The 24,123-nt window shown below is 40.3% G+C and overlaps 1 protein-coding gene across 2 annotated transcripts in view; it reads left to right on the top strand.

Moving 5' to 3' along the window:
• Nucleotides 1-3,248: 3,248 nt before the first annotated feature.
• The window catches only part of LOC126470524 (26S proteasome non-ATPase regulatory subunit 2), a 123,434-nt gene continuing 102,559 nt past the window's right edge, over nt 3,249-24,123 (top strand). For both annotated transcript variants that reach the window (XM_050098443.1, XM_050098442.1), the window contains exons 1-4: nt 3,249-3,430; nt 8,907-8,963; nt 13,712-14,001; nt 23,305-23,529. In XM_050098443.1, coding sequence (XP_049954400.1) covers nt 3,353-3,430; nt 8,907-8,963; nt 13,712-14,001; nt 23,305-23,529 — 650 coding nt within the window. In that variant the 5' untranslated portion in view covers nt 3,249-3,352. The remainder of the gene's footprint in view (nt 3,431-8,906; nt 8,964-13,711; nt 14,002-23,304; nt 23,530-24,123) is intronic.

The raw sequence follows: 24,123 nt of genomic DNA, 5'->3' as shown, positions 1-24,123 counted from the left end.
AGTGTGGAGGGTAAAAATCGTAGAGGGAGACCAAGAGATGAATACACTAAGCAGATTCAGAAGGATGTAGGTTGCAGTAGGTACTGGGAGATGAAAAAGCTTGCACAGGATAGAGTAGCATGGAGAGCTGCATCAAACCAGTCTCAGGACTGAAGACCACAACAACAACAACAACTTGGTAGCCACTCCTTCCACTGCTGTGATTATGTAGATTCACAATCCAATGATTGCTGTTAACTGAATGACAGGTATGGTACCTATGTCCTCATAACACAAAGGTTACAATTACTTTATCATAAATATGGATGTGGTAACGAGGATAAAACTAATAACTGTGAAATACAAGAGGTATCAGCAATAACTTCCTTAGAAGAAACTGACTTTCCTATAATTTTACTGTGTTAAACTCAGCTTGAGTAAGGACAAATAATTTTCATGTTTATAGGAATGACGCTAAGTGGTGGAAAATTTTGTTGCCCTGAAGCATTCACTAATAAACAGAAAGTTGTTGTCCCAATGGGTGATAAGAGTGAACAACATTTTCTGCTATAGATATGCCTGAGTGAATTCAGGACATTAGTGTACTATCAAACTTCATGTTACATTAAAAAATCATAATTAGCCATAAACTTCAGGAAACTGATACTTCACACAACCACAAATTAAGATATTTCAATTTAAGTTACCTTCAACTAGCTGCAATTTGATGCAAAGGAGGAAACTGAAAGTTACTTGAGTTTCAAGGAAAGTGAAAAACATAGCATTCTAGGCATGCCTTCCATATGCTACAACTATGCAGGTTCAGTAATTAGATTCCTGTCCTGCTTTATATTCATATGTAGTTATTATTTTATGGCATATATGAGTGGGCTTTGTGGATAATAATAATAACTGAGAAGCACAACAGCTATGCTCTATTGCTGACTTTCCTCTTAATTTTCCTGTGTTAAAGTTAGCCTGAGTACACAGAAATAATTCACAGCCTTCAGTGAATATTGGTGGGTGGGAGACAATTTTGTTGCTGTGTAGCATTAATAGACCTGTTATCCTAATATTTTCACTAAGATGCGGAAATTTCTTCTGACACTGGTATAGTGTTTACAAAAAGGGGCATTCCCAATAGAAAACAATGTCTGGAACAGTATTTTCTGCTACTGATGAAATGTGGCTGAGTGAAATTCGGGCACTACCGTTTTATCAAAACATTTTAAAACGTGAAAAGTCGATGTTTTGTATAAAACAGAAAAAGCTGTTAAACAAATAGTACACATAACTGGCACGATTTTTCGATCTGGATAAGTCTATTGTAGCACTTATACTAAATAAAACGAAATAGTCATTTCCACTACAGCAGCAATTGTAACACATGCCAGATAAACAAGACTATTTTTACACAGATCATCATTTTAATGTGCCTGATGTACATAAATAACACGACGGAATCCATGAAGTATTGAACTCAAACTCTTATTACTACAAATAAACAGAATTATTTAAGAAAACAGGGAAACAGTGGCACCTGCCTGCTATACGCTCGAGTTTCTCACCAACAGGATAGAAAGGACGAAATATGGCTTCCTTTAAGAAGCGAAATCAGGATAAAAATTCGGAGTCGGCGTCGTCTCATTTCCTTCTCCTTCTTTGAAAAGAAGTTGACAAATTAGTCCCAATCAGAGAAATTTCTGAGACTGTTGTTCTTAATTTTTTCAAAACTCCTTGTTCCAAGTGAATATTTGACTGTCGACGAACAGTTACTTTCTATTCGAGGACAATGACAATTCAAATAGTACCTTCCTAAAAGGCCGGCTAAATATGGCAGTATGGCATTTGCTTTGGTAGATGCTGTAACTGTCTATACTTTTAATTTAGAAACTTATGTTGCCACTTGGCCAGAGGGTCCTTTCAAGCGAAGTATCCTCTTACAAATGTACTAATAAGATTGGTGGAATCTCTCAGCGGCTCTCACTGTAACATTACTGGTGACTACTGGTTCAGCAGATTACCACTGACTAAGAAGCGACTAGAAGGCAGGGTACTGACATTCATTGGAACACTCAGAAAAAACAAGAAGTAGGTCCCCAAGCGGTTTCTACAAAATAAGCAAAGAACTCAATATTCTTCGTTGTTTGGCTTCCAAGAGAATTGTAGCCTAATTTCATTCTTCCCTAAAGTTAATCAAGATTTCTCTTGGTATCTACATTATACCATAATGATACCATTGATAAAGATACAGACGATTAACTGAAACAATAAATTGTAAATTTTTTACAATACGACAAAGTTGGGACTTGATATTGTTGTTCAATTACCTGTAATTAAAAAAAATGATGAGTGACGAAACACTCACAGGTGGTCTATGGTTGTTTTCTACAATTTACTTAATGTCTCTGCTGTGAGTACACTGTGCACATACTGAGTAAATCCGAGAACACCTAAATCAGTGAGAAGTTCGGAATTTCTGTAGAGGTTGGTCCGCAAAGTGATCAAAGCTCATATTCAGCACAGATCTGCTATCTCTCAAATTCCCATTAAATTGTGGCGGCATGCACGTATTCCACTGGGCATAAATTCAACAGTTACACCACAAGAGAAGGTTCCATAAGGACATTGCTAGAAGTGTGGACGGCAGAAAGACAGGTCAGCTAGAAAAAGTTGTCATAAATGTAAAAGGCGGATCTGTTTGGCTCATTTGCATAGCATACGTGTTCACTGTCTCCGAAATAAATTATTAAAATGTTTTTTATTTATTTCGATCCCCCCTACATATACAAAGATAGAACAAACAATTAAAGAACATTTGATAATCGTTTCCATCAGTAATTAATAAAACTCAAAGGTGAACAGGAGTCCCCCACGCGCCCGACCTCGTAACTATTCAGTGCGTGCCTATTGCAGGGTTAGAATACTTGATTACAAATTACGTAAAAGTTTCCATCTTCCAAAGGAAATTTTGTTTCTGTTCCACAGCAAACTACCCTTTGTTTTGAGAGTAACGACAGGGTCCAAGTAGGCCGTATTCTATTCATTATCTTGCGATTAATTGAAATATGAAGCACGAAAATACGTGCTTGAAAATGACCCACGGTTGAAATTGGCCAATCACACAGATAATAAAAACAATACAGCCTACATTGACCATGATTTTATTCTCAAAACATGTTGAGCCTGTGGACAACCACAAAAGCGTCTGTTTGCCGTATAACATTGGATGAATATCTTTATGGCAATCTGAATATCTTTGAAGCCAACGTTGGTATGGTATACTACTGTACTCTCTGTGGGTGATGACTGGCGTAATGTGTAGTGATATTGTTTATCTTTTGTTGTGAGTTAGTAAATAAACTGTAGCATAATGCCTGACGACGTAACAATGACGGAAGGTACGAAGGAGGAGCAAGAAAAGAAACCCGAAGAAGAAACAGCCGAACTGGTGAGCGACAGTTTTATATTTTTCGGTTGTGTACAGCATGTGCTGTACCATTTATCGAGAGTATTTAAGTGATATATTACATCAGTAATGAGCATGTGGCACTTTTTCGATTATTGAACGTAATACTAATGCATTTCATCCCTATTCTTTCCTGTGTTAAATACTGATGGATCCCAATATTTGTGATAAGTCATATCACTATTCGTTGTATTCTGCGCCAGCTAGTACAGAGAATTAGAGAAATTCCAATACTTATAACAGTGTTCAGCTGCAGATGACACCATTAGGGCAATGGTTTCACTAATATTCAATAGCCTAAGTAGGATTATTCCACGTTAAAAAGTTGGTTAATCAGGTGATGGAACGCAGTGACGGCTGCAGAGCAGTCGTTACTTCTGTTGCTTCTTTTTTTTTAAGCAATGATATAATTGATATGTTATAAATGCCACTACATCAATAATGTGTGTGTTTTATTGGATGCATATTCGGGAGCAGTGGGATGAAAATACCTTCCTGGCAAGTCAGAATTGTGTTTTCGTGAGTTACTGTAATTTCATCATATGAATGTCAAGGTAGTTTGTACACTGCTGCAATGCCGAATAGCTCCAGTTCTTTACAAGAAATAATCCCCCGCCATTAATAAGCCTTCTGGAGTTCATATCGACTCCTCATCACAATCTGTGAAAATGACTGTGCTTAATTGTATGGCTCGTGTTTGTGCCTTACATTTAAACTGTTTTATTAAAGCATCTTGTAAATCATTATTTCTGTAATGTAAAGCTGCCCTCAACCTTGAAGTTGGTTTGAGCTCGCCACAGTGCTTTTACTAGGCTTGGTCCTGTTGTATGTCATTGTCTTTCTGACATCTTACCTACCCGTCAGTTAAAGATGGACCAACAGTCTGACATGAACTCTCTGTATTTTCCGCATACACAAGTGTTTATTAGAGTCAAAGAAAATATTAAGTGACAGATAAAATTTGTAAGACAAACTGAAAATGGAAGCCTGAACCTTTGGATTTGTAGTGTGCCACTTAACTACAAAGCCAGACTTTTATGATATGATCTTGTTGGTACCTTTCTGTAGCTGTGTTTGTGGTAAATGGTCATTCAGAAACATTGCACCATTTGCATGTTTGCTAATTACTTGTCTTAGAATGGTACGTACAGTTGAACTTACAATGGGTAACAGTCATTTCTTAGCGACATGCATGAAGAGTGAATTGCTCGGTGATCGAGGGTTCAGTCCTCAGTTGGTCGGCTACTTGGCTTCTTACTGGATCTTCTGTTGCTTCTTTTACCTCTGACAATGGTTCTTTAATGTGAGAAACTGCTTGTTAACCTGTGGTTTCCCCAATAATTAGCAAGGTGGACCTGTTTAGATCCCAAAGGAAGCAAAGGCATGATACACGTAGTTGGACCGTTCCGAATAAAGCAAAGCGTGATTGAAAACGCACTTGCATTTGAGGACAGCTTTACTATGCTTTAATGACATACCAAATTAAAGGTGTAATACACTACACTTACGTTACAACAGTATTGTAACTAATTCTTGAGACACTGTTTATACTCCATTGCCCTCATTGCGTCACTCACTCAGCTGTTCTGTTAATCCATACATAAAGCTCCACATGAAGATGTGCTTTCAGATGGAAAATGTCAAATTATGGTAAAAGTGTGGCATTTCCATTGTGTTTTGTTGTTGGTAATGGTTTGCACAGTGAGTTGTGGGAAGTCAATGTGTCAAATCACGAGTGAGATGAATGATAGCCACTGAGCTTCTCATTCACAATTGCCTATGGTTTGTAAATAAATTTGGCTGGTATTTTGTTCCGTAAGGTTAGAATGTAACCAAATCATCAGAGTTTTTGGCAAAATCGGAAAGAACACACATGTAGGTTATTGTAATGATTAATGTATATCTCAGGCTACGCTACTTGTCAGTCTACTGTGGTAACTATATTTTTGTGTTGAGATCCATTGGCTTCACCATATCACAAGCAAATTATCACATTCCAACCTAACCTAGACCTCGGGCTAAACTACAAATCAGTCTGTCACTACAATCATGCTTTTTGACTTTCACATTCACTGACCTCGCCAACTCCCAACCAGACTGTCACAGTCCAACATAACCTATGCCTCGAGCTGTGAAACAGGTCAGTCTGTCACCACAACCAGGGTTTTTGCTTTCATATTCATTAGCTTCACCAACTCACAAACAAATTATCACATTCCAATGTAACTGAGGCTCCAGGCTTCACCACAGGACTGTCTCTTGGCACATCTTGGTCTTTACAGTCACCAAAGGAGTACTAAAATCACTAAGAAAGCTTAAATTTCATAGTAACCAGATTGGTAGAAGGCATCTGATTAGCTCTGACAAGTGTCAACAAATAGCCAGTATCCACACACAATGCAAGAACTGCCAATATCATAAGTGCACTTTAGCCCATATTATTCATTGATTGGTATAAGAAATTGCTGGTCGCTACTTCTGCAATATATACTAACTAATAAACAGTTTCAACTAGGCCTGTTGTACTTGGGTTGATACGAAAGTGGCTTTGACAAAAGCCACTATTTCTCTTTTGCACTAATCAGCTGCTGATATTATTTAATGTTTCAAATAAAATATTTATGTGACTTTACATAGAACACAGACAACTGTTTCTTTACTGCCTGGGCGTGCATTTGGGAGGACGACTGTTCAAACCTGTGTGCGGCCATCCAGATTTAGGTTTTCCATTATTTCCCAAAACCGCACCAGGCAAATGTCGGGATGGTTCCTTTTAAAAGGCACAGCTGATTTCCTTCTCCATTCTTGACACAGTCTGAGCTTGTGCTCCATCTCCAATGACCTCAGTGTCAATGGAATGTTAAACCCAATCTTCCTTACTTACTTCCTTTCTGTACTGCCTTTGCAATGCTTGCTTCCTGCATTCTTGGTATGCTTTGTGTTTGAAGGTCACTGTATCAAGGGGTAATATATCTTGTCATACTACTAGTCATTAAAATTATGGGATGAAGATCTAATATGCCAAACAAAACTACTAGAATGAGAACAACTGGCTCTCTCTGGCCCATATCTCATTCATACACCATCTTCACCCAAAGTCCATGTGATTTGCCTGAAATTTCTTTGTAGAAGTTGTCTTGTTTTACATTCAGCATTTTTTACTTTGTTATACACTTATCTAGTTTATTGTTATGCGATGTTCAGTGTTTAGCATTACTCGTGACCAATAGAAAGTACTTAATAACGTAGTATACATCTTTCCATACTGATGTCCCAAAGAATCTTAATTGTTAGAGACAATTATTATCATTTTGAAATATTAGTTTGAAGGCAGTTTTTTCAGTACAGTAGGAAATACGGAAGCATCCGATCCCACCCGTCTGCTTTGACCCATGACGTCACGAGTATGGCGGAAACGACCATAAACCACGATTCCAATATGACGCATATAAAGTCATTACGTACACATTATGAGGACGAAAATACATCGAAAAACAAACACATACACACACACGTTCCACAAAAAGCCTAATGACACTAACGGGACAAGCACGGGAAATAGGGGGGTTTTGGGTGGGGACAAACTAAATATAAACAAATTTAGACACCCACCCCCATACAAAACCACTAAACACAATATCATCTGGAATCGGACACTTCCCTTGACCTATATAGCTCAACAGCAGCTCCCGATCCCATAAATTAGGACCATACACTTCCCTTGGCCTATATAGTTTTAAAACATCTCCGATACCAATATCAACATACAAAGCCGCACATTGGGATCGAACACTTCCCTTGACCTGCGCACTGTTAATTTTATCCGTCATATCCATTCCTGAACAAAAACAACAACCGATTAATTTTACTGAAATTACCACACGATGTACAGCGAACAACACTAAATTAACCTTCACACAAAATCGTTAACTCACTGAAATGCATTCCACTACAAACACAGCCGACACTCGAACAATTCTGGATAATGAGCAAAAGCAAACAGCCCATTACACCACACAAACGAAAACCCTGAACATACCACCAGAGAGCACAACAAACCACAACACGACGACATCTACAAACACGCCACACTCACAAACCAAACTCCGCGCCGTCATGACGTCACACATGACAACACCCTTACGTCACGGGTCAAAGGCGACGCGTGGGATCGGACGTTTCTGTCGACCCGTACAGTATTATTGCAATGTTCTTCTTATAGATAAAGGTGTATGTAAAAAGCTGACAGTGAGATACAAAGACCACTGCACACAGTAACCAAGCCACACCTACTTTGTCAGTCCCTTTTTATGTCCAGTTCTGGCATTTTGACTGGTGTGACTTGTTTGGCAACTCACGTTGCCTGAACTGAGACACCCAATTCCTTGTATGCCATTATGTCCCTGTTTATCATGCCACGTACACCATTCATTTTACCTATTACAAAATTGGACCACACGTGAGTTGAGTTTATTGTTGGCCTAAGCAAATCCAGGTCGATTTTCTTTTTCTGTTGTATAGGATAACACCATGTGAGGTGGAATAGTGGTAAGATACTGGAGTTACATTCATGAAGACGGTGTCTCAAATCTCTATCTGGCCATTTATATTTAAGTTTTCTGTGGTTTCCCAGAATTACTTAAGGCAAATACTGAGATTCTTCTTTTGGAAAAAGGCATTCTTCCTCTATATAACTTGTGCTTTGTCACCAATGACCTAGTCATCAGTAGGGTGCTAATATTTTCCTCATTCGTTTCTTTTCAGAGGGATATTTTTCACTCACTTGGTGCAATAGGATTAAAAATTTGCACAGTTTGTAACCAAACATTTTACTGTCATTATAAGTTCTCTGCTTACTTCATAAATTTGACAGTTTTGCGGTTTCATTTGCATTTATTTTTTCATTATTATCTTCTTCCATCTGGTTTGCTGTTTGTTATTTACTCTGTCATAATTTGCTTCCAGGCAGACATTGTCATCTCAACATATTCTAACCTCTTGTATTTTCTTTTCTCGTGCCTTTAACGTCTTTAAGTACCATATGCAAAAAAACTTACAGTATATCCTCAATTTCTGTGACTGATATAATTTTGTGTTTAGCTATTATCTATTTGTGTAGAGTAAATGCTGACTCGATTATGTGTAAACACACTTTTCACTGTGTTTGTTCCTGTACTTTTAGCATTATAGTGAAGTATAGGCCTACCATGAGTTTACTTGCAGTGTCCATTAAGCCTTTTTGCAATTATATCATTTGTGGTAATTGACAGATGTACGCTTTAGTTAATACTGTTACATTTCAATCACATTTTTATTAGAGAAATTTATTTTTCATTTAATAGGCCAACTTGGGAGATGTTTTTTAAAGTAGTGCTACAGAGTTACTAATTTGCATAATATGTATTGGTGTTTTTGCAGAGCATTCTGCATACTTAGAATTTTCTCTGTTTGTTTGTAGTCCGAAGAAGACAAGCAATTGCAGGAAGAACTTAACTTGCTGGTAGAAAAACTGTTGGTAAGTAAATTTTATATTTCTATGTCAAAGTAACTACGCTTTGTCATATATTAATAAGTAAAATGCTCTTTCATGTGCCTTTCAATCTCCACAAAAACCACTTTTTTCCTGTCTTATGAATGAACGGAGGTTTCACTGGTAAATGAGCTTTTAAAGTGTACTGCTATTGGTAATGATTTGCATGATAAATCACGGAAAGGTATTGCTACGAATCACAAGTCAAATGTAGATAGTCAATGAGAATCTTTTTCATAATTTCCTATTGTTTGTAAATAAATGTAGCTCATATTTTGTTCTATTAGGTTAAAAAGTAACCACATCATTGGAATTTTCAGCAAAATTATAAATAAGACATACAAGTAGGTAATTGCAGTGACTAATGTATATCTCGATTACAGCAATTATTTTTTCGTATTGAAATTCATTGGCTTTGCCAACTCACATGAAAATTAATAAGTTCGAACGTAACCTAGGCCACGGGTTACACTACAGGTTGCACTGTCCACACATCTAGTTTTCTTCCATTCACATTCATTGCCTTTGCTAATTCTCAACCAGTCACATTCCATCATAACATATGCCCTACAGGCTAGTCTGTCAGCTCATTTAGTTTTCTACTATTCATTTTGTTGACATTGTCAGCTCACAAACACATTGTCACATTCCAACCTAACCTAGGCCTCAGGCTTGACTACAGATTAATGTGTCGGCATATGTAATTTTTTCCAGTCTCCAAAGAAATACAAAAATTAGTAAGCATTCATTCACAAAGTTCCTACCTGGCTCGCTTGAAGGAAATCCTGAGGATGATGATGATGATGATGATGATAATGATGATGATAAGAAGTAGCAACCTAAAAATTCACAATAACCAGATGACTAACAAGTATTCTGGTGCTCTCTGTATTGAAAACAATATAATCAAGTCATATCTTGTGCTGAAAGGAATTAGATTAAGTGATTCTCATTCGCTACCATGTACTATCACACATTTTGCTAAGACCAACGTCAACAAATTGCCATCATCAGTGTGCAACACAAGAGCCGCATCACCATAAGTGCACTTTAACCAGGTTCAGTTGTAAAACAGTGTGGCAATTTCCAATTATGAGATATACAGTCAGGCATGGTTAACACATTACTGGGTCACCTTGATGTGCTGTAACCACGTGTAAACCATCACATAATTGCAACAGAAGAACCATATCAATTGACTCGTGGGACCTTTTTTTAACATTTGTCAGAGTGAAACATCCATTGATTATAATGTGGGAAAGAAATATGCCCTAGATTTTGCACTACAAAGACAACCAAAAATGCTGTGTAATGTTCAATTTGGATCATTTATCAGGCCAGGGGTGGTGTTGACACACTTCAAACTGTATAGCTGAAAATAATAGTATGGTTGGGCACTATCATTTTTGGTAGGTAACAATCAGTATTGCAAAGTGTAATTGACTGTTGTTTGTAAGTTTAAAGTAAAGAAAGTACTAGCTGAATCCCCTGAAAGTGTAGTCTATGACTTCAGCAAACTTGTCTGCAAGTTTAATGGCAGGAAATATGCAGTTTGGTGCATAAGCTACTTTCTTTGTCTTACATACATAAACCTTACTTGTTGTTGGAAACTAGTACAAGATGTCGCATCTAAGTGTATTACAATGATTAGACAATGGCACATGATCTAGGCACAATGTTTGTCATGCTAACTAATTTTTGTGGTGACCGGAGATTTTGATGTTGCCTGGGGGTTGTGACAGCTAAGTTTCTGGAGCTTGTTTTGGACTCTTAATGCAGAAATAATACTTACTTTTGATGTCTTTTTTGTGGCCTTACCATACAGTTCTGTGAAACAAGTCTCCTCATTGGTGATATCAAATACCCACTGTTTGGTACCTTGTGAGTAATATGTCATTTACATTGAATGTGCCTACATTCTGATTTTCCTTGCTAAAACAAACTCAGATAATGTAATCTCCTTGAAAGTGATAAAGTGTTCCTTTTCCTTGCCAATTTCTGACACATTAATTTTGGAATATGCTTACTGTTGTACTGCATATTAACTTCCTGTACTGTAATATACAGAAGTGATGAGATGCACAGTTGTGTTGTGCTCCAAACAAAGGGTAAAGGTGACAAGGTGGTCATTTGATGAATAACAAAAGTTTTTACAAATAATTAAAGTGATGTAACTGATTATATATACAGGGTGTTACAAAAAGGTACGGCCAAACTTTCAGGAAACATTCCTCAAACACAAATAAAGAAAAGATGTTATGTGGACATGTGTCCGGAAACGGTTAATTTCCATGTTAGAGCTCATTTTAGTTTCGTCCACCTACGCTCAATGGAGCACATTATTGTGATTTCATATGGGATACTCTATCTGTGCTGCTAGAACATGTGCCTTTACAAGTACGACACAACATGTGGTTCATGCATGATGGAGCTCCTGCACATTTCAGTCGAAGTGTTCGTACGCTTCTCAACAACAGATTTGGTGACCAGTGGATTGGTAGAGGCGGACCAATTCCATGGCCTCCATGCTCTCCTGACCTCAACCCTCTTGACTTTCATTTATGAAAGCTCTTGTCTACGCAACCCCGGTACCAAATGTAGGGACTCTTCGTGCTCGTATTGTGGACGGCTGTGATACAATACGCCATTCTCCAGGGCTGCATCAGCGCATCAGGGATTCCATGCGACGGAGGGTGGATGCAAGTATCCTCGCTAACGGAGGACATTTTGAACATTTCCTGTAACAAAGTGTTTGAAGTCATGCTGGTATGTTCTGTTGCTGTGTGTTTCCATTCCATGATTAATGTGATTTGAAGAGAAGTAATAAAATGAGCTCTAAAATGGAAAGTAAGTGTTTCCGGACACATGTCCACATAACATATTTTCTTTCTTTGTGTGTGAGGAATGTTTCCTGAAAGTTTGGCCGCACCATTTTGTAACACCCTGTGTGTGTGTCTATATATGTATATAAGTTCTGGTAGAATATAAATAACTTAGGAATAAACAAGACCGTGCTTACTTTTGGACAAACCTATCTTGAACGCGCGCGCGCGTGCGCACGCACTCACACACACACACACACACACACACACACACACACACACACACAGTACTAAGACTTCAGGTAGTGTGGGTGCTGTGTTGGGTGGTGTAGGTAGCGGGGGAGTGAAGAGGGAGGAAGGAGGAGGGGTTGGTGGTGGGTGACTGGTGGCTTAGTGGGAGGCAGCCGGTTTGCTGGCTAGGAATATGGGAGTAATGGGTGGTAGGTGTATGGTCTGGGCATATAATGCACAAGTGCGGGAGCCAGTAGGGAGTGGCACGTGGTAGATGAAGATGATGATGTCACGACATGGATTGGGAGAGGGTGATTAGACAAAGGAAGGGGAAACTGTTGGGTGGAGGATGTGGGCACAGTAGGTTAAGAGAGACTGGGGCCAGGAGGATTAAGGTGTCAAAGGAGATAACTCCCATCTGCATAGTTCAGAAAAGCTAGCTGTTGAGGAAAGGATCCAGACAGCCCGCGATGTGAAGCAGCCATTGAAATCTGCTACATCAACTTTATTTTTGGTCACAATCATAGCCAAAATCCTTCCCACTCTTCCTGAAATAGTATTCCATTGCCCATCTGACCTACACAACATCCCAGTCCATGCCAGAGCCACTTTCACTCACCGTAGAAGACCCAGGTGCAAGACCGCAATCCACCTTCCTGGCACTTCCTCCTCCAGTCCAGTCACACACTTATCCTACCCCATCAGAGGCAAAGGCATCTGAGAAAGCTATCATGTCATACACCAGATCTGCTGCAATCCCTGTGCTGTTTTAAATGTCAGTATGACAACCAACCAGCTGTTCAACAGAATGAATGGCCACTGCCAAACTATGGCCAAAAGCAGAGTTAACCACCCAGTGGCCCAACATGCAGCTGAGCACAACACACTCAGTTTTAATGACTACTTTACAACCTGTGCCATTTGGATCTTTCCCTCCACCACCAGATTTCCTGAACTACCCAGATGGAAATTATCCTTGCAAAACATCCTTCCCTTCCATAACCTTCCTGGCCTCAATCTCCGTTAACCCACTGTACCCACACCCTCCACCCAATAGTTTCCCCTTCCTCTATCTTATAATTCCCTTCCAGTTCACATTTTTGTGTCATCTATCCTACTAGCTTCAGCACCCATGCATCACATGCCTGGCCCGAATACCTGCCACCCCTCTCTCCCGCATTCCTTGCCAGCAAACTGACTGTGGTTGCGGAGACAGACATAACAATAGTATAGCCTGAGGCTTCTGTTGTGTTCTTTAATTATCCTAGTAACTGTTCTTATCATTTTTCTTGTCATGTTGTATATGATCTCTTTCCTGCTGCAGGTTTGCTACAACTAGTTTTTCCATTGAGCTGTTTTGCAAACTCTTTCTTTTACAGACTGTTAGTCCTTGTTTGGCACTGCAGAAGGAACCTTAAAATCCCAAACACTGTCTGCTGTTTCCTTTTATGTATATGACTGCCTATTATTCTTACCATGCTTTACCGAATACCAGTGGGAAATTCAAATTAATTTATGTAATGCTCGTTATTGTTTTGCACAAATTAAACACAATGTTTAAATTATCTCTAGTTGCAACTGGCACTTTATTCAGTTTGTACAGTGGTAACTTACTTTGCAGGTATTCTGAGTAATCATCATTTGCTGTTTTTTGTTAATTTTACTGTGCATCTGTTGCAGGACAATGATGAAACTCAGTACTTGCCTGCTCTAGAGAGCTTGAGGAGCCAGATTCAAGCATCAACCACATCAATGACCAGTGTTCCAAAACCTCTGAAATTTATGAGGCAACATTTTGAAGCAATGAAGACTGTATATGATAAAATTAAAGACCAGAAGACAAAAGAATTTTGCGCTGATGTGATATCAGTGCTAGCGATGACAGTTACTGGAGATAAGACTGAATGTCTTAAGTATAGGCTACTTGGATCTGTTTGTGAAATTGGTGATTGGGGTCATGAATATGTAAGGTAATTGCATTTTGATAGTATTAAGGAGCTTGACAGTGGTTCCCAATTGCTAAAGTGTAAAAATTATGAGGAACAAAGTTTCAATCTTTGTATAATGGAATAGAGTCGTGCAGAAAAAAATTTAGGGAGCTTGTGCAGTGTTTGCTTTACTGAATCTGCATTCCAGATGAGCTGGAGTCAAATTCCTGTGATGTTTTCCAGACTTAGGTTTTCCAAAGTTTTCTAAATGATTGTAAATGCTGGGAAGAATCCTTTATCTTCCTTCCTGCAGTGAAGATTGATGTGTCTTGTGTAGCTATTGGGATCTGTGCAGTCATACCATTTACAAATGTTTGATACTTACACTACTGTTTGGAACACATACAACAGCAAAAAATATTGGAGTTAACCTAGTGAAATGTATTATATGATTTATCTATGATGGAAGTATTATTTGCAAAGCTTTTAAAGGACAGGAAGGATGTTGTATGGAAATTCATAATAGGTGAAGTCCGAATTTATTGATGATAATCACTATAAGTGTACTGTGTAGCAAGCTTTAAGTTTGTTCCACAAGTAAAAGAAATTTCTTAGGCATGGTTTGCGTTGAGGCTATATGATATGTTATGTGACATGTTGCAGTAAAGGTTGCATGATGCTTATCGGTGCAATGCTCATGTTCCCACTGGGAAGATAAAATAAGTGATGCGATACACAATGCAACTCATGATACAACAGACAAGACAACACAAATCACATTTCGCTTTCACTTGCGATCATGAGCTCTTCTGAAGAGAACATTACTGTGATTTATCATTATTTAAGTCTCAAAACACTAAAAAAATAAAAGAAAGTACTGGGTACACTCATACAGTGCTATAAATTATAAATACTAAACATAGTTTGGCTGTGAGGTCACTCAACATGAACAGAAATTCCACAGAATGAGTCCAGACACTTTTTGGAGCAACCAGTATTAGCTTCTCCAACAGTGCAGCACACAAATTTTTGACTTGCTATTTCTCCTGCTGAGAACCTGCTCGTTACAATAAGGTAAGTTGGTGCAAGTGTGTGAATGGTGTTAAAAAAGCTGCCATTAAAAGTTTGTTTTCTGTAAGACCACATAGAACGATACTTGATTCATTGTTATACATATATAATGGTTACAAATTAATTTTGCTGGGACAGTATTTTAAATTTCACAAAGTAGCATATGATCCAGCCTGGAGAACATTCAGAAGAAATCCTGGACTTGAAATGAGATCAGTCACCATCAATGGTATACCAGTGGGTGGTGAATGCTGCTTAGAGGTAAGCAGTGTGTTTGAAGAAATGGAAGAACCTCATGGTGTTAAGAAAATCCCAGTGGGTCCTCAGCTTTGTCTAGCTGCTCATTCAGAAGTAACAGGAATTTAGCATTCAGATTTCTTTTATTCTGATCACAAAGTTTCCTGGAATCAGGGAGCATAGACTGAAAAAACATCCAGTCAGTATCATCAGGTGATGACTCCCTGTGTCTTTTCATTTCCAGCTTTGGTTTGTATCGACAGCGTAGCAGGAGGAAGTAGCCTTGCATGTAGCGCATAGTGTATAGCTGCCATCTTAGTCGTGGACAACTTCCAGTATATCTCACTTATTTGCTTGAGGATGGAAAGAGCTATCACTCTCCTTCCACTGTTAAAAACAATTTTGATATATTTTGTACACAGCAGTGCATGACCTAAAACCCACCAAACATAAACTGTTCAGTGACAGCATACACCACAGCAAGCTTTTCAAAATATTCCCTATGGTTTACTTACAGTATTTGTGAAGTATTGCAATAACTATGGGCAACAGCGAAAAGAAAAGCAGTTCATTGCCATGTTGTCATGTTGGACTATAACATGAATTTTTTTTTTTTACGAAGTAGTTTAAGTAGTTTTCTTAGAATCAAATGAGAAACCCTGTGTAGCAGAGAATGCATGTGAGTCTAAAACCTCTGATTTTTAGTTTTCACACAGAAAGTAAAAGCTTTCCAGAAAAATTAAGTAAAGAGATGGGTGTGGCTTTGCTTCATTTACATAAAGATGACTCAAACTTTGTATTTTATAATACAGTTTCGTGGAGCAACCAGCACTCCCTGTTGCTCTTGGTGATACGATAGATATACATGTCTCCGTTGTATCACTGTCATCCCAGTGTGAACCAATTAAGTTGCTTAAACTACTTCTCTACACACTTCACAATAGGGGGTTGCTTTTGTATTGTATTGTGATGAGTCACATTGCATATCGTATCATGTATTGTATTGCCTCAGTGGGAACCATGCCTCAGAGTTACAAACAGTAACATAGCACAATCTAATGGCAAGTCATTGACTAATGAAGTGACAAAATTTATTTACCACAAATTTATTGTATAAAATATAGGAGAGCAGTAATCAACTAAATTGCTAATGGAATGGGGGATTGTAATACAAAAAAGTCAATCTCTTGCAAGGATTTTGACTCTAGCTTGTCATCAGTATCTCAGTAAATAAAACTGATTCTCGTGTTACGTTCTAATTATATATAAAAACTGCTTAACATCTACTCATTTTCAGTTTCCTAGTATCTTACAAGGTGCGACAATAAAGTAAGGAGACTGATGTGAAAAAAAAATGTTGCTTACCGTTTTAGTCAAGTTTAGTGTTGTCTCCTTCAAAGAAGTTTCCTTCTGATTGCACACACTTTTTCCAGCATTTCTGCCATTGATGGTAACATTTCTGGAACTCATCTTCTGTAATATCCTCCAAGACGCTCGTCACCACTTTTTGGACATCTAGTGTTGCTTGAAAATTGTGTCCCTTGACTGCTGGTTTGACTCTTGGAAATAGAACAAAGTCGCACAGAGTTGGTATCTGGTGAATAAGGTGGCTGTGGTAGTACTGAAATTTGTTTTGAGGTTAAAAATTGCTGTACTGACAGAGCAATATGGGATAGCGCATTATCGTGCTGCAGAATCCAATTATCAGCAATGTTGGCATGGACATGAAGAACTCTTTTACAAAGTCTTTCTAATATTTCTTTGTAATAATATTGGTTAACTGTTTGTCCAGGAGGCAACCACTCTTTATGAACAATTCCCTTGTAATCAAAGAAGCACACAAGCATGCATTTCACTTTTGACTGTGACATGCAAGCTTTTTTTGGTCTGGGTGATCCCTTTGAGCACCATTGCAAACTTTGGCATTTTGTCTCTGGATCGTACTGAAAAAACAAACTTTCATCACCAGTGATAACACGGCTCAACTATTCTGGATTGATTTCCATTTTCTGTAACAGATCGGCTGCCACATTTTTCCGTGTTTCTCGCTGTTGTGGTGTGAGATTTTTGGGGACCATTTTTGCACAAATCGTTCTCATACCAAGATCTTCAGTTATTATTAGACAAACCATTTCTCGATTGATGTTCAGTTCTTCTGCAATCATTTTCACGGATAATCTTCAATCAGATCGTACGAGTTCATGCATCCTGACCAAGCTGACATCCGTCCGTGAGGTTGATGGTCATCCACTGCGGTCTTCATCTTCGACATTCGTTCTGCCTTCACTGAACATTTTATGCCAACGAAAAACTTGAGCTCTTGACATAACTTCCTCTCCAAAAGCCTTCTGAAGCTTACTGTAAGTTGTCGTCGTGTTTTCACCCAATTTAACGCAAAAAGAAATGGCGTACCGTTGCGCAATATTATGCGGTTCCACTTTCGTGACCAGAGACACAAACACGTGTTAACTTATTACAGCACAACTCACGATTGAGCAGTTGCATCAGTGTGCCGTTTGGACTAGAAGCAGCTTATAGACCAAGGTCAAAGTTATTGTGCCTACACAAGCCGGCAGAGTTGCCACATCTTGCAAAGAAAATCAGTCTCATTACTTTATTGTCGCACCTCGTATATGTGCTCAGCAGGATGTAATAATGTTCTGTAAATTCACATAATGTTTAATTGTTTAACACATACATTCTAAGACAAAAAGAAACAAAAAGATGCACCATGAAGGAATTATCCAAATGCGACAGAAATTGGTAGATGTGATATATGTGTATAAACAAACAAATGATTACAATTTCAGAAAAAAAATAGAGAGAGATTCACAAATTGAGTAAGTTAATAATACTTTGATCCATCTCTGGCCCTTAGGCAAGCAGTTATTCAGCTTGGCATTGATTGGTTGAGTTGTTGGATGTCCTCCTGAGGGATATCGTGCCAAATTCTGTGCAGTCCCTTGGTGGTCGCCGCAAGTCGCTGAAGTAATTAAGGAGTGGCGGTGAGCTGTACAGCAGCATAAGCGACACCCTTCCCTGGTGCACCTCATAGCCTTTAAACAGCTCCGTGCCCGTGTTCACCAACTTATCAAGCAACGGAAGCAGGAGTGTTGGGAGAGATATGTCTCAACCATTGGTTACCATACGTCACCTTCCCAAGTCTAGATGAAGATCAAATGTGATGATAATTAAATCAACACCCTAACTGCAATCAGGCGTTTATATACATCATTGGGGACATGTTCAATATGTGTACCCTGACTGGGACTTGAACCCGGGGAGCATGCAAGGGATAAGTACCTGCAGGTGTAATGCCCTCTGTGCCCTCGGTGGTTCAGATAGATAGAGCGTCTGCCATGTAAGTAGGAGATCCCGGGTTCGAGTCCCAGTCGGGCCACACATTTTCAACATTTGCCCAATGATGTATATCAAAGCCTGTTTTCAACTAGTGTGTCAATTTAATTATCATTTCATTCTAGATAAGCTGCACGGTCATCAATGGTATCTGTTCTTTCGGGAACAGACACTACCTTCATATATAGTTAAAGATCAAATGTGTTTTCGGGTACCAGACCCCAACAGGTGCTCCCGGCGTTAACACCACTAGCATGTTATCTTCCAACGCAAACGCAATTACCGAGCACTTTGCTGAGCACTATGCTCGAGCCTCCGCGTCGGAGAACTAGCCCCCAGCCTTTCCCACTCTCAAACAGTGGTTGGAAGGGAAAGTCCTCTTGCTCACTACACACCTCAGTGAACCCTATAACGCCCCATTTATGGAGTGGGAGCTCCTCAGTGCCCTTGCACATTGCCCCGACACAGCTCCTGGGCCAGATCGGATCCTCAGTCAGATGATTAAACATCTCTCGTCTGACTACAAGTGACATCTCCTCGTCATCTTAAACCGGATCTGGTGCGATGGTGTCTTTCCATCGCAATGGCGGGAGAACACCCATCATTCCGGTGCTCAAACCTGGTATAAACCCGCTTGATGTGGATAGCTATCGGCTCATCAGCCTCACCAACGTTCTTTGTAAGCTGCTGGAACGTATGTTGTGTTGGCAGTTGGGTTGGGTCCTTGCATCATGTGGCCTACTGGCTCCATGTCAGGGCAGCTTCTGCCGGGGTTGCTCTACCACTGATAATCTTGTGTCCCTCGAGTCTGCCATCCAAACAGCCTTTTCCAGACACCAACACCTGGTTGCCGTTTCTTTTTATTTATGAAAAGCATATGACATGACCTGGTGGTGATCATATCCTTGCCACATTATATGAGTGGGGTATCTGAGGCCCACTCCTGTTTTTTATCCAAAATTTCCTGTCGTTTCGTACTTTCCGTGTCCAAGTTGGTGCCTCCCATAGTTCCCCTCACATACAGGAGAATGGGGTCCCGAAGGGCTCTGTATCGTGTCTCTCTATTTTTAGTGGCCATTAATGGTCTAGCAGCAACTATAGGGCCGTCCGTCTCACCTTCTCTGTATGCAGACGACTTCTGCATTTCGTACTGTTCCACCAGTACTTGTGTTGCTGAGCGTCGCCTACAGGGAGACATCCGCAAGGCGCAGTCATGGGTTCTAGCACACGGTTTCCAGTTTTCAGCTGCAAAGTCGTGTGTTATGCACTTCTGTCGGCATTGTACCATTCATACAGAACCAGAACTTTACCTTAATGAGAATCCACTCACTCTAGTGGAGACATATCGATTCTTAGGACTGGTTTTCGATGCTTTATTCACTTGGCTTCGTCAGCTTAAGCGGAAGTGCTGGCAGCAGCTCAATGCCCTCCGCTGCCTGAGCAACACCAACTGGGATGCAGATCGCTCTACGCTGCTGCAGCTCTACAGAGCCCTTGTTCAGTCCCGCCTTGACTATGGGAGTCTGGGTTATGGTTCGGCGGCACCCTTAGCGTTACGTTTACTCGACTCAGTGCACCACTGTGTCGTTTGCCTAGGGACAGGAGCTTTTAGGATGAGTCCGGTGACCAGTGTCCTTGTGGAGGCTGAAATCCCTCCAGTGCAGGTTAGGCGTGCACAACTGCTGGCCAGTTACGTTTCACACGTTCATAGTTCTCCTCTGCATCCGAATCATCATCCCCTTTTCCCAACCACAGCGGCTCATCTCCCGCATCGGCAGCCCAGGTCAGGGCTTCCAATTGCAGTTCGTGTCTGATCCCTTCTTTCCGAACTGGAGTCCTTGCTTTTACCATCTATACTCGAGGTCCATTCACGTACACCTCCTTGGTGTACACCTAGGCCACGGCTTTGCCTGCACGTTTCACATGGCCCTAAGGACTCAGTTAACCCTGCAGCTCTCCGCTTCTACTTCCTCTTGATTCTTGACATGTACATGGTTTACACCGATGGCTTGATGGCTGATGGTCACGTTGGCTTCGCGTATGTCCATGGAGGACATATTGAACAGCATTCCTAGCCCGATGGCTGCAGTGTTTTCACTGCCGAGCTGGTGGCTATATCTTGTGGTCTTGAGCACATCCGTTCATGCCCTGGGGAGTCGTTTATTCTGTGTAATGACTCCTTATGCAGCATACAAGCTATCGCCCAGTACTACCCTGGTCATCTTTTGGTAGCGACTATCCAGGAATCCATCTATGCCCTGGAACAGTCCGGTCGTTCAGTGGTGTTTGTCTGGACCCCAGGTCATGTCGGAATCCCAGGCAACGAACTTGCCGACATTTCGGCCAAACAGGCTACACCGAAACTGCTTATGGAAATTGGCTTCTCTGCAACTGACATGTGTTCAGTACTATGGTGCAAGGTTTTTCAGCTTTGTCAGACGAAATGGCATAACCTCAGCACGCACAACAAACTGCGTGCCATTAAGGAGACTACGGATGTGTGGCAGTCCTCCATGCTGGCCTCTCGCAGGGGCTCTGTGGTTCTCTGCTGGCTCTACATTGGCCACGCTTGGGTGACACACGGCTACCTCCTGTGCTGCGGTGACCCACCTCAGTGTTGGTGCGGCACCTGGCTGACAGTGGCCCATATCTTGGTGGGCTGTCCTTTGGCTGCCCTGCGATAGACTCTTCAGTTATCGGACTCGTTGCCATTAATTTTAGCTGACAGCGCCTCATCAGCTAATTTAGTTTTATGTTTTATATGTGACGGTGAGTTTTATCTTTCTATATAAGTTTTAGCACATGTCCTTTGTCCCTTTGTGGTCTCCACTCTAATGCTTTTAAGGTGGATGTTTTAATATGCCGCAGAGTGGCTCGCTTTTCCTTTTTATTCTCATGGTTGGCCAGCCATGGCCATCTGCTCTCTTGTTTTTACCCCTTCTACCTGTTTCTTGCTTCTCTCTATGGTTTTATTTTCCTGTTTTGTCCATAGTAGTGTTGGTTGTTGTTCTGTCATTCTTCTGGTTCTTCCTTTCTCCTGTTATTGTGCTGTACATCTGCATTCTTTTCTTCTTTCCCTTTTGTAATTATTTTACCGGGAACAAGGGACCGATGACCTCGCAGTTAGGTCCCCCCCTTCCCTCCCCCAGCTTTTAAACCAACCAACCACAACCAACCAACCACAACCAACAAATCAAATTTTGTCCAAATGGCGCGTTAGATCATCAGAATCCTGAGGTGGTTGGAGAACCCTGCCAATAATGCTCCAAATGTTCACAACTGGGGAGAGATCCGACGACCCTGTTGGCCAAGCTAGAATTTGGCAAGCATGAAGGCAAGCAATAGAACCTCTCGCCATGTGCAGGTAGGGGTTATCTTGCTGAAATGAAAGCCCAGGATGGCTTGGCATGGAAATGGAAATGCCATTTGGCTAGGGCCTCCCGTCGGGTAGACCGTTCTCCTGGTGCAAGTCTTTCGAGCAGATGCCACGTTAGGTATGACATTCCGTCATGCTGACCACTCAGCTACCATGGGCGGAATGCTTGGGATGAAGGGCAACAAATTGATGTGTAGAATATCGCTGACATACTGTTGTGCTGTAAGGGTGCCAAGGATGACAGCCAAAGTCCTGCTATGAAAAGAATTGACACCCCAGACCATCACTCCTGATTGTTGGGCCATATGGCAGGCAACAGTCAGGTTGCTATCCTACTGCTGTCCAAATTATCTCCAGAGACATCTTTGGTCTAAAATATTATTGACTGGAGTGGAATGGTGTTCACTGATGAGTCTTGCTTCAAATTGAGCCCCATCGACCAGCCGGAACATCTGGAGATGCACCGGACAGCCGTGAGATACCAAACTGACTCTCGCCCGCCATACAACCCAATAATCAGGAGTGATGATCTGAAGCGCCATCTCTTTTTGTAGCAGGACCTCTTTGGTTGGCATCTGTGGCACCCTTACAGTAGAACAGTACAGCAGTAGTGTATGCCTCGTTTCATTGCCCTTCATGGCAAGCCATCCTGGGCTTACATTTCAGCAAGGTAATGCCTTCCTGCACATGATGAGAGTTTCTGCTGCTTGTCTTCGTGCTTGCAAAATCCTACCTTGGCCACAAGGTCATTGGATCTCTCCTCAATTGAGAATATTTGAGGCATTGTGGATAATCCCCTCCAACCATTTTGGGATTTTGACAGTCTAATGTGTCAGTTGAACAGAATTTGGTATGATATCCTTCAGGAGGATGTCCAGCAACTCTGTCAATCAATGCCAAGCTGAATAACTGCTTGCATAAGGGCCAGAGAGAGACCAATGCATTACTGACTTGCTTTCTCTTGGATAAATTATCCAGTTTCTCTGAAACTGTACTCATTTGTTTGTCTGTATATTTACATCACATCTTTCAATTTCTGCCCCATTCAGGTAATACCTTCGTGGTGTGTCGTCTTTTTTGTCTTAGAGTGTATTAAATTGAGTTTGTCACCAGTATTGCATCCTCACACTGCTACATGTAGTTTTTCATTTTTCTTTTCTGTGATCAGATAATATGTAGTTTTCTAATTTACTTGTTTCTGAGACAGTGATACAGTAGGAGAAATGTAATGTCAAGCTTTTATTGCTATTGCTAGTTTTAAATTTATTGATGTTCCACTGAAAAGAAGTAATTACTGTTTACAGGCATTTAGCGGGTGAGATTGCAAAGGAATGGTCAGATGTGAATAGTGAAGATACAGGATTGAAGCAGAAGTTAATTGGATTAGCTCATCAAATAGTTCGGTATCATATGGCTCACAATGCTGAAGCAGAGGCATGTGATCTTCTGATGGAGATTGAACAGCTTGATATGTTGGAACAATATGTCGATGAAAGTGCATATCCTCGTGTTTGTCTGTATCTTAGCAGGTACTGTATCATATATTACATACTGAATCTAGCTTTCTCTAAGATGATAAATGTTTTCCCTTTAGGGAAGTATATGCTGCACTGAATATTTGTTAAAACTTAAATGTTTATGTATCATCTGGACTGAAAGGAGGCTCTCATACCTTTCGTGGGAAGTATGCTGCCAATTTACAGCATGTCTCATTGACTGACTCGGAGCTCTGATTTTCCATTAGTTATTCCTCATACTTAGCAAATTCTGCAGACATTCTCTTATAATTCTGAAGTTGTGGCTAATTCAAAATAGCTGTTATGATCTTTCTCCCATGGATGCAAGACCTGCAGCATCATGGGAGAGCTTCTGTGTAGTTTCAAAAGCTTTTGAAGATTTGGAGAATAACTAGGGGAAAATTGCCATTTTGTCAGTTCATGAAGCGTGCTCAGATGGCGCAATCGGAGCAATGTGTGTGAAAGGTGTTCCTGGCATAAGGTTTTAATTTTTCTCACATTGTTTAATCCTCCTTCATCAAGTGAAGCTGCTTATTCTTGTATTCTGGAGTAGAAGATTAAATCTCCATATAACCACTTATATATAAATTTTCATTTGTTACTATA

The sequence above is a fragment of the Schistocerca serialis genome, chromosome 3, assembly GCF_023864345.2.
Source record: "Schistocerca serialis cubense isolate TAMUIC-IGC-003099 chromosome 3, iqSchSeri2.2, whole genome shotgun sequence".
Lineage (NCBI taxonomy): Eukaryota > Metazoa > Arthropoda > Insecta > Orthoptera > Acrididae > Schistocerca > Schistocerca serialis.
The sequence above is the reverse complement of the archived record's forward strand: the minus strand, read 5'-3'. Positions and strand labels throughout refer to the sequence as shown.